Here is a 13733-nt window from a genome sequence, read left to right on the forward strand (position 1 = left end):
ATAGCGTAAAGCGTGCTGAGATCAAAACATTTGAGAAGCACAGGTTTAGTAGATAGTTAAGTAGGTTGCACATAATTGATCTACACCAACATACCTATCTCTCTAATCTTTTTGACTCTTTCTTTTACAAAGGAAGTAAGGGATGGTCTTGCATCTCATTTGTACTGATTATAGTTCTCTGTTGATGTTATTTCTTGGTTTATCTTCCTTTGTTCAATTTCCTGAGTACCCGTTCCCCACAAGCTCCTCAGACCCTGACAATCAGCACAATCCCACCTGAGGTGTATACACATGTCCTCATAGAGCAGTCCTTTTACTCCATGTCTGGATTATGCTCGGATCTAACTCTCTCTTGGACCTGGAAGCAAAGAGGCGTGTTGAGTGTAGGGACAGAGAAGATACTGACTTTTCCTGCAAGATACCTGCCCTTACGAAGTCATTAAAAGATTTTTTTCCCCTGAGAGAGAGGAAAATGGCTGTTTTCAAAGACAAGGAAATTTCAGAGCTATTTGTGTCTTAAAGTTTCATCATCAACTCCTATATGTATATTACTTCCCAAATATCCCTCAGATCTGACTATTTACCAACAAATCCATTGCTATCACCCGGCCCAGGGCTATCAGCAATTGCATGGGTTTCCGAAATAGCCATCTGAACCTCTCTGCCTTCATACTTCTATTGTTCTTGCTGTAAAGATAGTTTTATTTCACCACAGCATGCATCTGATTAAACTCATCAATGGCTCCCAGTGCACTTAGAACATACGCCTAATCATTGACATGGGCACACAGTCCCTTTGCTGTCTAACCTCGCCCACCTCTCCTGCCTAATTCAGTGCAGCTGTATTTATCTCTCCAGGGTCCAGCCACTCTGAGCTTCCCTCCCTTCCTGGAATCCATGGTGCTTTTTCCCTACTGGGATCTTTACATTTCCTGTGACCTCACAAGACTCCTCTCCCAGCCCTCCCTGCAGCTGCCACCCCTCCCGTCATCACTCACTATGACTAGTGACCTGCTATTATTGTCACTCAGATCTCAGTTTAATATAACCTCCTCAGACAAAGCTTCCCTAAGATCCCACACTATGTCAGGGCCTGTAATGAATATCATGACACCTTAATATTATGACTCTGCAATACTAGTCATAATTTATAGTTATAAATTTATATCATCATTTGATCACCTCCCCCATGAGGCCATAACTTCCACAAGAGCAGACACTGTATCTCCCTATCTTTATTTTATTTTTATTTTTGCTTTTTTTTTTTTCACTGATATTTATTAAAACCTTTATATACACTATCTCATTCAATCTTCACAACAACTTTATGAGGAAGACATGCTTTTTCCACTTTATAGATAGGAAAACTGAGGCTTGGTGAGTTTAGGTGCACTGCCCTTGGTCACACAACTAGTGAGTTGTAGACCTGGGGTTCATTCATAGACCATCTCCGTCATGAACTTGCCTCCTGACAGCAACTGAGTTCACCTAAGACCTTCCCTTCCCTCCCCGTTGCATCTCCCCCAACTTCTAACTCAGTGCTGGGTACCTAGGTGTTGCGTGATGAATATGCTTTGAATGAATAAATATAATGAATGTATGAATATATTGAATGAATGTATATATAGTGTATATTATATGTATATATATATTATATATATAATGACTATATATATAATGAATGAATATAGTGAATAAATAAAATCATGGTGATATAGAGATGAAGCTTCCTCTAATCACATGACTTTGGTTCTGTCTCTCAATTTAAATTCTCAAATTCTACCTTTAAATTCATTGTTTGTAAAATGGGCACATTTTATTAAGTGACAGTTAACATGTTTCAGTACTAAAATCCTATGGTCCTGTCATTATCATGTTATTATCATTATCATTATGGACTGCAAATAATTCTTCAGCATCTGCTGTGTGAAGACTATCCTATTGGTTATTCCTTTTTGCAGGTTTCTGTTTTACTAAAATGAGTGAGTGAAACTCACAAAGCAAAAGGGCTTTACAGATTAATGAGACCCAGTATATTCAGGATGCATGACTTCTCCCTACTGCATTCCAGAAAGATAGCTGAGCACTATAATTGGTCACTTGGCACCAGAATACCACATGAAGATCCTCCATGCTTTTAGCGGCATATCCCAAAGGGATGCTCAGGCTTCTATGTTACCATTGGAAATAGGATTCCTGTGGAGTGAAAAGAAGACACTTTTTATTCTGAGGTAATGTGAGAAATTCTGGACTTGAGTTGAAATTTAAATGAAGTGACTCTTTTTGTCCATGAAGTATTGTTTTAAACTAATCAGAGGAAAAAGGTCAGTAAATCACAACATGGACAAAAGACAGAACAATTCTTAATATAATCAAACCATAACATAATTCTACTTTGTGCGATAGCATAGTTATCTTTCCTACAATTATATTTGATGAAGGAAGCTGAAATGTCTCTAAATATCTTTTCTTCCGGCCCTATTTTCTCTTTCAGTGCAATAAGCAATTAATGTGTACTTGATGGATGTTTTCATTCTCATAAACCCTCTGTAGCTGTGTGTGGCCCACTGTTGTCTCCTCTGGCATCTTGCCAGAAACTTATTAGTCCTTAGAGTAGGTGGAGTATAGAAAAATTAAAATAGGTCAATATTTTCCTGAGTTTAAAATATTTCTTATACTATGTTAGGAGTGCGTGATACAGGAGCTCCTTAGGAGAAGGAGTGCATGTATATATATATACATAAAATATAGAGATATAGAGGGGCCGGCCCTGTGGCATAGCAGTTAAGTGCACACGCTCCGCTGCTGGTGGCCCAGTTCTGATCCTGGGCACGCACAGATGCACCTCTTGTCAGGCCATGCTGTGGCGAGATCCCACATAAAGTGGAGGAAGATGGGCACAGACGTTAGCTCAGGGCCAGTCTTCCTCAGCAAAAAGAGGAGGATAGGCATGGATGTTAGCTCAGGGCTGATCTTCCTCACACACAAAAAAAGAAAAATAGAGATGTAGATATATCTTTGGGATCATACTGTACAGTTATAATTATCATATAACTCAAGAAATATCTGATTACTGTATCAAGCCGAATGACAAGTAGGTAGGTGCGTTATGCCTGGAGAAGATTCAGAGATCACTGAGACAGCAGTTACTTTTAGGCAACCATTCCCAAAGGCATTTCCCTCTTCAAGAGGCCCCCCAGTGAAGGGAGATGTGTGGCAGATGGAGAGGAGAGATGTTTTGTGGGGAAAAGAGTCTGAGCGTCCCTACAATCTAAGAAAGCATGCAGCCAGCTTTAAGTCTATGAATTAATGGCAAGTAAATGTAGCTCAAAATCTCCCTTTTGGGTCTACATACATAATAATACCATTCGATATATTATGCATTTTATTTGACTCATTGTCTTTACCAGAAACCTTAGGAGAAATGATTTCAAAGTTAGTATCAGGAATGGTAATATATTGCCCAACCTTTTGGTTGATTTGTTTATTCTGGGGGGTGCTTCTAATTGTATATGTGGACTGCTAGAAAGTTTTGGTCACATCTGTGGTCTGCACAGAGCAGTGGGTTGGACTGGTTGGTGAGCCACAGGTTTATCCTTGCCTCCATTTTATGTCCATGGCTTGTTTTTCTGTTTCACATTTTCTTAATTTACGCTATTTACCTGTCTCACACCAAGATACCTTCAATTCTTTTTTATGTGTAAAAGCTTTGAATACTTATTCATATATGTAGACATTCACACTTGCATTTGTTTTATTTTATTTTTCTCTTTTTTGCTTCAGGAAAATTGTCCCTGAGCTAACATCTGTGCCAATCTTCCTCTATTTTGTATCTGGGACACTGCCACAGCGTGGCCTGATGAACAGTGTGTAGGTCCATACCTGGAATCTGCACCTGCGAACCCCAGACCGCCAAAGTGGAACATGTGAATCTAACCACTACACCACTGGGCCGGCCCCTATTTTACTTTTTAATAACTGTAGAGGGAAGATATTAGGCAAGAAATGTATCTTGCAATGTTCATTCCCAGTTATAATTCTGCAAACAAGCTTTTTTTTTTTGCAGATTCCCAACTGCAAATTCCCAACTTGTGTAAAAGACACATATTAAAGAAGGGGAAGTTTCTGCATGAGAATATATGAAATTCTAGGGAGTCAATATCATAGGTAAAATTGGAAGTCCTTGGGAGGTAAAGCAAATATATCAGAAGGACAGATCTTTTTCAGAGATAATGAAATCATAAGGAATGCAATACGTAGTTCTAACTTCTAGTTTTCAAAGTGCTTAATCACATCTGTGATCTCCTAAAGTCCCACTGAACTAAGCAAAGTAGGTGAGAAAATAGAGTTTTGGAGGTTATAATTTTATTTAAGGTTGGCAGCAGTCAACTAAAATCAAACACAGATCTCTTGGTTCTTAGTCTTAAGCTGCTTCCAGGAATATACTTTGTTGAAAATGACCTTAGCGTCTGACAGCTTTGAAATTCTAAGGGAGTTGAAAGGTCAATTATTCCAATCCTCTTTTGGTTATTATGAAAAATTTCTACTTTGATAATAACTATAGCATTAATATTTATTTTACAGTTAAAAATTATATATTTTCATCATCAAATAGATACAGTTCCAAGAGACGAATTCTCCATTTTTCTAGCTCAATTTAAAGTCCATAGCTAAGCATATGACCAAGATTAAGTTTCTTTTCCCTAGCAGAAGAGATTTTAAAGCCTTGGATCCAATAGCAGAAATACTACATCCCCTGTCAATTCAGAACCCTGACAATCATCATATAGCCCTTTTTTGATTTTGGTATGTTATAGTAGGGGGCCCCCTGGGTTGTAACATAAAGAAGCAGAGAGAGTGCTTCCCTCAGTGCTGGCAATAATTCAGTCTCCTTCTACTTTCAAGGAAAAGAAGACTATTAGAGATTGAGGTCCATAACATTCTGTATTAGCAAATTACCAAAAACTTGGTGACTTAAAACAACAGAAATTTACTCCCTCATAGTCCTGGAGGTTGAAAATCCAAACTCAATGTCACTGAACCAAAATCAAGGTGTTGGCAAGAACACTCCACCCAGAGGCTCCAGTGGAGAATCCATTCCTTGCCTCCTCTGGCTACTTCTGGTTGCTAGCATTCCCTGTGGTTGTATCACTCCAGTCTCTGCTTCTGAGTTTCCATTGCCTCATCCTCTTTTGTCCATAATCAAATCTCCCTCTGCCTCCCTCACATAAGGATATTTGAGATTGCATTTAAGGCTCATCCTGATAATTTACTCATCTCAAGATTCTTAATTTAATGACTCTTTTCCCATACAAAGTAACATTCAGAGATTTCAGGAATTAGAACATGGATTTATATGGGGTCACTATTCAGCCTACTATATTTCCCCAAATTATTCAGTTTGGACAGTTTAGTTTTTTGGTTTCTTCCTTTCATTTTTAAAAATCTTGATTCTATAGGAAATTCAACTCCATTATGAACACAATTATTCATTGATTAATATGATTACTTACCTTCAGGGTATATTGAGCATCATACAGGTAGCTATTGTCTCAAATTCCTATTATCTAAGTAAATCTATTCTTTTATTCAAGTTATACATTTTCAACTTCATGCAAAGCTGTGTTCTTGGTTGTGGATAAAAAGTCGAAGAGAATATAAATATTGGCTTTGAAGAAATTGCAGTAAAATGCACTTCCAAAGGTATTCCAATAGATAATTAAAATAATATAGGTGTGCTTCCACATGTAATTCTCTAGAAAAAGACAAAAAGATGAGAAGAGAAGAGAAGAGAAGAGAAGAGAAGTCAGTGCATCTTTTCAAATTTTCTTCTTCATATCTTCCACATGGTTCCCAATCACGCTAAATGCAAATAGAAGAGAAGATACACAAATCACTCCCTCCAAAAAGTAGGAAAAATAGTTTAAAAATATAAGGTGACACACACTATGTTATGTGCATAGTAACTCATCTCTCAGGGCAGCATAGAATAATTACCCAGTTATCCGCAAGAATGATACACAGTTCAGCATAAATGTCTCACAATTTACACAGTAAAAGCATCAGTTGGGTTTTTTAATCATTTAAAATGACAAATGATGGGGGAGCTGATATACTAATATATTAAATCAAATCATGACATTATTTATTAATGTCTTCACAGAAAAGGACCATAGAAACCCAAAATCAATGGATGAGAAAAATTCCACCAAAGTGAAAGAGTTCATACTTTTGGGGTTCACAGAAGACCTGTGGTTACAGAGAGTGCTCTTTTTCATCTTCCTCATCATTTATGTCATCAGTCTCTTAGGGAACATCACCCTGCTTTCTCTGATCTGTACTGATTCTCGGCTCCACACACCCATGTATTTTTTCATTGGAAACCTGTCATTCCTGGATCCCTGGTATTCTTCTGTCTATGTCCCCAAAATCCTGATGACCTGCATCTCTGATGACAAAAGCATCTCCTTTGCTGGCTGCCTAGCTCAGTTCTTCTTCTCAGCTGGTCTGGCCTATAGTGAATGTTACCTGTTGGCTGCCATGGCTTATGACAGTTACATGGCCATCTCTCATCCCTTGTTTTATTCCCAGGCTATGTCTGCAAGGTTATGTGCCAGTCTTGTTGCAACTTCATGTATTGCTGGCTTTCTTAATTCAACCATCATCACTACTGAAACATTTACCCTGAGCTTCTGTGGCAACAACATCATTGACGATTTTTTCTGTGATGTGCTCCCCCTTGTAAAATTGGCCTGTGATGTGAAGGAGAGCTACCAGGCTGTGCTCTATTTCGTACTTGCCTCCAGTGTCGTCACTCCTGCCATGCTTATTCTTGCCTCTTACCTCTTCATTATTGCTGCCATCTTGAAGATCCACTCCACCCAAGGCCACCTCAAGGCTTTGTCCACTTGTGGCTCTCACCTGACAGCTGTCACCTTGTACTATGGTTCAAGTCTCTTTGTTTACTCTCGACCAAGTGCTAGCTATGTACTAGAGAGGGATAAAGTTGTGTCGGTGTTCTATATTGTGGTGATTCCAGTGTTGAATCCCTTGATCTATAGCTTAAGAAATAAAGATGTTAAAGATGCCCTGAAGAAAATGTTATATAGAGCAAAGTTTTCTTAAATGGAAATATATGGTGAACAATGACTATATTTTATTTCACAGATTATCTCCCTGTCATTGTTTTCAGACTGTACTCTCAGAAATACACAAAAGAAGAAAACAAAAAAAAATCTTTGGATAATGTTGAAACACCAGTCTGTATTTGTTTTTTAAGTTGGCACTGATGTATTTGAATGTGTTTTTAAAATGAATAAGGCTGGGGCATTTGGAAAAACTGCTACATCTGCTAGCTTGATACAGCGTTTATAAAATTACTGAAATTCTAGAAGGTTGAAAGAAAGAAGTTTTTTTTTTCTTCTAATTTTCAATTGACAGTTTATTAGTCACTTGTATGTATAATATTATAATCTATAATTGGGAGTAATAAAATTGGTGACAGAGTCATTGCCTGGTTCAGATGGATTAAATGACTTCCTTCAAATCATGTAGTTCATTGGTGAGAAAATAGGAATGCGAAGCCAAAACTTCTGACTGCAAAGGTTTTTACCCCAGTTGTTGGGAGACAGAGTCAGATAGGAGGTCGTATGTAAAATGTCTACTGTAAAATGCAATTGTAAATAAATTTATTTTTTCTTTCTGATTCTCATTTCTTGGCTTACCATGATGTGAAGATTTCCCCGGCAATAGATAGAGGAGGGAATAAATATCTTTACTAGAGTCACTGCGAGCTTTTCAATAAAGAGTATTTTCCCCCAAAATTAAAGAATTAAGGGTAAAAATATAGCAGCCGTCTGAAATAGACGGAAATGGAGATGTAGATAGAAATAGACAGATAAGTAGAGAAATAGAGAAAGAAATTTCAAAAAGCTTTACATCCAGGAAAAGATTTAAAGTGAAATTGTCTCCTAGGTGAAGCAATGATTGATAACAATTAAGGTTCTATGAATATTTATATTTCTTTGGTTGGTCAGAGTTGTGTATGTATTAATGAATAATGGGAGAATATTTCATTATGACGCACCACCTTTCCTAATTTAATAGCCTTTCTACATATAAAACATGGGATGGCACCAACATAAAAAAGCCCTAGTGTTGATAAGCAAGTACACTAGTTTGCTAGGGCTCCCACAAAAAAATACCACAGACTGGGTCGTGTTAACAACAAAAATTTATTTTCTCACAGTTCTGGAGGCTAAAAGGCCAAGATTCACGTGCCATCAGGGTTGCTTTCTTCTGAGGCATCTTTCCTGGGTTTGAAGATGGCCACCCACTTGCTGTGTCCTCACGTGGTTTTTTCTCTGTGCACACCCATCCCTGGTGTCTCTTTGGGTGTCCCAATATCTATTTCCCCTTTTTTTAAAGAGACACCAGTCAGATTTGTTTAGCACTCACCCTAACCACATCATTTTATTTATTTATTTTTTCCCCCCAAAGCCCCAGTAGACAGTTGTATGTCATAGCTGCACATCCTTCCAGTCGCTGTACGTGGGACTCGGCCTCAGGATGGACAGAGAAGCGGTACGTCGGTGCGCGCCCGGGATCCGAACCCGGGCCACCAGCATCGGAGCGTGCGCACTTAACCACCAAGCCACGGGGCCAGCCCCTAACCACATCATTTTAACTTAATTACCTCTGTAAAAACCCTATCTCCAAATACAGCCACATTCTGAGTTACTGGGCATTAGTGCTTCAACATATGAATTTCAGGGGATACAATTTAACCTATAACATCAGGGATTGATAAGAGTTTCTTTTTTTTTTTTTGTGAGGAAGATCAGCCCTGTGCTAACATCTGCCAATCTTCCTCTTTTTTTTTTTTTGGCTGAGGAAGACTGGCCCTGGGCTCACATCCGTGCCCATCTTCCTCCACTTTATATGGGATGCCACCACAGCATGGCTTACCAAGCTGTGCATTGGTGTGCACCCGGTATCGGAACCAGGGAACCCCAGGCCACCACGGAGCGTGACCACTTAATCGCTTGGCTGGCCCCAATAGGAGTTTCTTGATGAATGAGATAAGGGAGGATAGCCTAGAAGAGAGAGAAGAGCATATGGGAAGGAAAAAAATTATAGACTGTATAATATATTCTAGAAAAGTCTAAGTACAATTAGAGAGTTTCTATCATCAGAAATGTTAAATGATTCTATTGTAACTCAGATCTCTTAAGATAGTGTACTCAGTAAAATATTCCACATTTCATCTTATCCTAATTAGTATATGATCTCCATTCTCCAAATTAATTCTAATTGAGTCCCTGGAGACTGAGGTACATATCTCTGGGATGCTCTGTGGAAGGAGTCCCAAAGGGCTGTTGAGAAAATACACATATTGGGTCCAACAGAACACACCAAAACATCAGAGGAGAAGAAAAAGAGTGTCACTTCCTGGAGTGTCCTTCCTGACCAAGGGTAAGCAACTGCATCAGGAGACGCTAAGTGGTTTGGCTTCTCTGTGACCTCAGATGCAATTAGAAGGGTGATACAGAGTCTGACCTGGCTCTCAAAGTATCGTTGTTATGCCAAACGCACACACACCTACACCCTAAATAGTATTCGAACCAATGGTATATGTGACTTTCATGTAGAAATCAATATTCAGTGTGGTGGTTATGCTGAGTCATCATATATTCACTTACACAGTAGAGAAATCAAGGGGACAAAAAAGGTGACATGCTTTTTCACTCCAGGGGTTGTGGTACTCTGTGCTGTCCAAACTACTAATTTATGGTGTTTTCATTTCTTTACACTCATTTTCAGGTGCTAGAGGGACATATTCTTCCACAGAATTTTAAGTGCTCTAGTGAAGGGAGCAGGGAACAGAGCTTCTACAGGAGAGGAAACACACACAACTTGAGAAGCCGTTCTGCACGGAATGCTTAGCATGATCAGCTCTGATATTTTCTGTGTCTTTTATTTCACATTCACATTTTAGTTGCAATTCATTTCAAATTCAAAGTGGACTTTAGTCCATCTTGATGGTTATGAGGTTGATGGTAATGAGTCCCCTCTTTATTTACTCTTCCTTCTTATTTCTAATAATGACACTGAGCCAGGAAAATCCACATGAGGGTAGATTAGCCCTGAATAGTTAGAGCTAGGTTAGTAGTAGACAATAATTTGGGAAAAATAGGTTTAAGATATAAAGGTAATTACCCAATTACTGATTCTAGAAATATTTTTTTTTTTTAATAATTTTATTTATTTATTTATTTTCCCCCCAAAGCCCCAGTAGATAGTTGTACGTCATAGCTGCACATCCTTCTAGTTGCTGTATATGGGACACGGCCTCAGCATGGCTGGAGAAGCGATGCGTCCATGCTCGCCTGGGATCCGAACCCGGGCCGCCAGCGGCGGAGCGCGCGCACTTAACCGCTAAGCCACGGGGCCGGCCCTAGAAATATTTATTAAGTGCCAGTTAGTTACTAGGAACTGTTCTGTATGCTGGGATACAGCAGTAAACAAAACAAAACATCTTTTTTTCTCCATAGTTAATGCATTCTCATTGGGAAAAATGGACAATAAACTTAACAAACAGGAGTTTGATGATGACGATAGGTCTGCGAGAAAATAGAGCAGAGTCTGAGCAGAAAAAGAAGGATGGGAATTGTTCTTGAGAAGGGGGCATGGAATTTAAAATAGTGATGAGGATGGGTCTTAGTCAAAAAACGGCATTTAAATAGCACTTAAAGATAGCACTTAAAGAAGATAAGAGTGTGAGGCTTGCAAATATCTGGGGATAGTTTTTCAGGCAGAGGAACAGTCAGTTCAGAAATTTTTGATGCTGGGGCAGGGCTGGCATTTTTGAGAAACAGTGAGAAAGTCAGCAAAACTGGAGTAGAATGAAGCAAAAGGTGAGTCTTTGGGGATATGGACCTGAAGGTAATAGAGGGCTGCCTCTGTGAGGACATTTAGGTCATTGAATGAAATTTGACTTTAACTTAGAATAAACTGCAAATACTTTAGGGTGGTTTTAAGAACAGGCCTAAAGTGACTTGCCCTATTACTATTTTTTTGTAAAGGACCACACTGACTGAGATATTGAAAATAGGCTATAGAGGGACAGGTGTGTAGACCAGTTAGAAGACTATCACAATATTCTTGGCAAAACACGATGATGTTTTGGACCTGAGTGGTAGTGGTGGAGGTGGGAGGAAGTGCTCAGATTCAGGATAGGTCTTATAGGTAGGGGCACCAGGATTTCCTGGAAGACTGAAGAGGAGGTAGAAGAGAAAGTGGGTAGGTTGTTTCCTAATTTGTGTCTTGAGAAACTAGAAGAGTACATTTATTATCTGGTATGAGAAGTGAGCAGATTGATCAATTTTGGGGAGTAAATATTAGGAAATCAGCTTTAAACATGCAAAGTTTGAAATATTTTTGTCTCATCTCTTGTAATTGTAGAATGTTAGCACTCAAAAGAAACTTAGGCATCTTTTAGTGGTAGAATTTTTAATTGAGAGTCATAATGACAGAATCAATGTACAGATTTCTGGGGATCTGGGAACCCACTAAAATTGTGTGTGCTTATACCTATAAATAGTTTGGAGGCTGGGGAGGAGAAGCATTGCTTCTATCACATTCTTTAAGAAGTCCGTGAATCTAAAAGTTTAAGAGCCATTAAATTTTTAATGAAAGAAAGGAATACCACAGTTAGAGAATATACACAATTTCACATGATTGATTTTTAGGGAAGGAGGAATGAATACGCAAATCCTAAAGTGAAAAGAAGAATGCTCTTATCTTTGGTACATTCCCTCTCTCACTTCAACCAAGGCGATGAGAATGCCCCATGTGTCCAAAAATATATGCACCTATAAGGATTGTTAATCTATTCTAACACACGATAGTGTTGTAGATGAGGTTTCTACTCTTATCTTTATGATGGATTCTATAAGAGATGTTAACAAATTGGTATCATAGAAGGTGGGTACTGGAAAAGGATCAACGAGTTTTTCATGCGGGTGAAATTATGTTCCAGAGAAGACATGTGATGCTCTTAAATGCACACTGGTGATTAGCCTCAGGCTCCATCCCTATCACAAGACCCCTCAATCCAAGGCCAATGAACTGTGTACTTCCAAGCCTGCCACTCCTTTGTCAAATTGCATGTGAGTATGTAACAAAAATATTAACTCTCAGGGTCTAGAAAGATTCTGAAGGACACCATCATTTTGGATTAAATTATTTCCTTGTAGAAAAGTGGCTTCATTTTTTTTCCCTCAAGCTCAGATTTTGTAAATAAGTCAGGTATTATTTGGAGGCTTTTAAAGACTTTCCCAAGATTGTAGAGCTAACATTGGGTAGAATCAAGATTTGAACACAAGTGCCTTTTCAATTGTGCAATTATACAAGTCTGCCCATTCCAGACCTGTCTGCTCTCAGCTGGGTTTGCTCATAGCTCTGTATTTAGCTATTAGCTCAGTTGGGGGCTGGATGATGAAGAATGGACCCACTAACATGTCTGGGGGCCAGCTTGCTGTCAGCTGGTGTCACAAAGAGAATGCAGCCAGATATCTCACTATTCAGCAAGCTAACTGTGGCTTATTTATATTGTGGTGGCAGGATTCCAAAAGCAAGAAAAGAAGTGTGCAAAGCCTCTTGACCCAGGCTTTGGCATCTGCATATCACTGCCTATTTTGTGATCTATTGGCCAAAACAAACCACAAGGCCATGCAGACTCTAGGGTAGAGTAACAAAATCTACTCTTGAAATCAAGACATCAGTAAAGACTTGTAGTCTTTTTTAAAAATTTTGCAATATATCACATAGATTATTGGTTTGTGGTTATTTACTTCTTTCTCTTTTAAATATTAGAATTTTCATACAAAATATAACGTGATGAATTTGTGATACAGTTATGTTTTACACAGAAGTCAGAATGATGACCATATCATTCTTTTAACTGAATGGTCTAAACCTTTAATCAAATTGATTTATCCACTTCATCCAAGACTTTGTAGTTTCTTGTAAAAACAGAGGAGATGCTTTCATTACCAACCAATACTTTGAAAGGATCTTGTCTTTTAGAGTTTTCTTGTATTTTGAGGTTAAATTACTATATAAATACACATTCTTGCCTAGAAGAGAGATTGAGACTGGCAGTCTTTGAGTCTTGTCTATCAGGATAAGGTCCCAGTTAAACAATCCCTAGTAATTCTATCTAGAAGTTTGAATGCCTCTCTTTCCTGCCTTTACCAGAGGACTGGTCTCAACAGGTAATAGACGATTGAAGATTTCAGAGAGATTCCTAAGAGGCAACTTTTCCTCCTTTTCAATCCATTCTCTGATCTGCAGCCAAAGTAAACTTTAAAAATATAAATCTGATCATGCTCCTTCCTCACAAATGGCTTCCATTTATGTTGGTTTAAAAGCCAAAATCCTCAACATGGCTTTCAGTAAGCTTTGCGAGCTGCTAACTCTTGTGGCTCATCCCTGGTTCCCCTCTCCATCCCAATATCTTTATTTAACCTCTTTCAGCTCGTTGAACTCAGCAGACTCTCTCTAGGAAGGGCTGTGTTATATGTTCTTTCTTCTCGTGGAACTTCTCTCCCCTCTCTCCTTACCCTGACGATGGGCTCAATTTTCAGGTCTCATTTGAAGATCTCTTCTTCTGAGAAGACTTTGAGTTTAGACCAGAAAATTTATTTTATCAGTTATTTGTCTCTTTAGAG

At 38.6% G+C, this 13733-nt stretch overlaps 2 protein-coding genes and 1 pseudogene across 2 annotated transcripts in view; all 3 read left to right on the forward strand.

Moving 5' to 3' along the window:
* LOC101407136 (olfactory receptor 5AP2) overlaps window positions 1-13733 on the forward strand; it is a 508331-nt gene that overhangs the window by 380207 nt on the left and 114391 nt on the right. The window lies entirely within an intron of this gene.
* Window positions 6190-7125, forward strand: LOC101388911 (olfactory receptor 9G19-like). Its single transcript, XM_087423265.1, has one exon. The coding sequence runs from the start codon at window positions 6190-6192 to the stop codon at window positions 7123-7125; it is 936 nt and encodes a 311-aa protein (XP_087279391.1).
* Window positions 10933-13733, forward strand: part of LOC147912600 (olfactory receptor 9G4-like) — a 38953-nt pseudogene continuing 36152 nt past the window's right edge.

Source organism: Ceratotherium simum, chromosome 34 (assembly GCF_057802395.1).
Source record: "Ceratotherium simum simum isolate JZ-2026a chromosome 34, ASM5780239v1, whole genome shotgun sequence".
Lineage (NCBI taxonomy): Eukaryota > Metazoa > Chordata > Mammalia > Perissodactyla > Rhinocerotidae > Ceratotherium > Ceratotherium simum.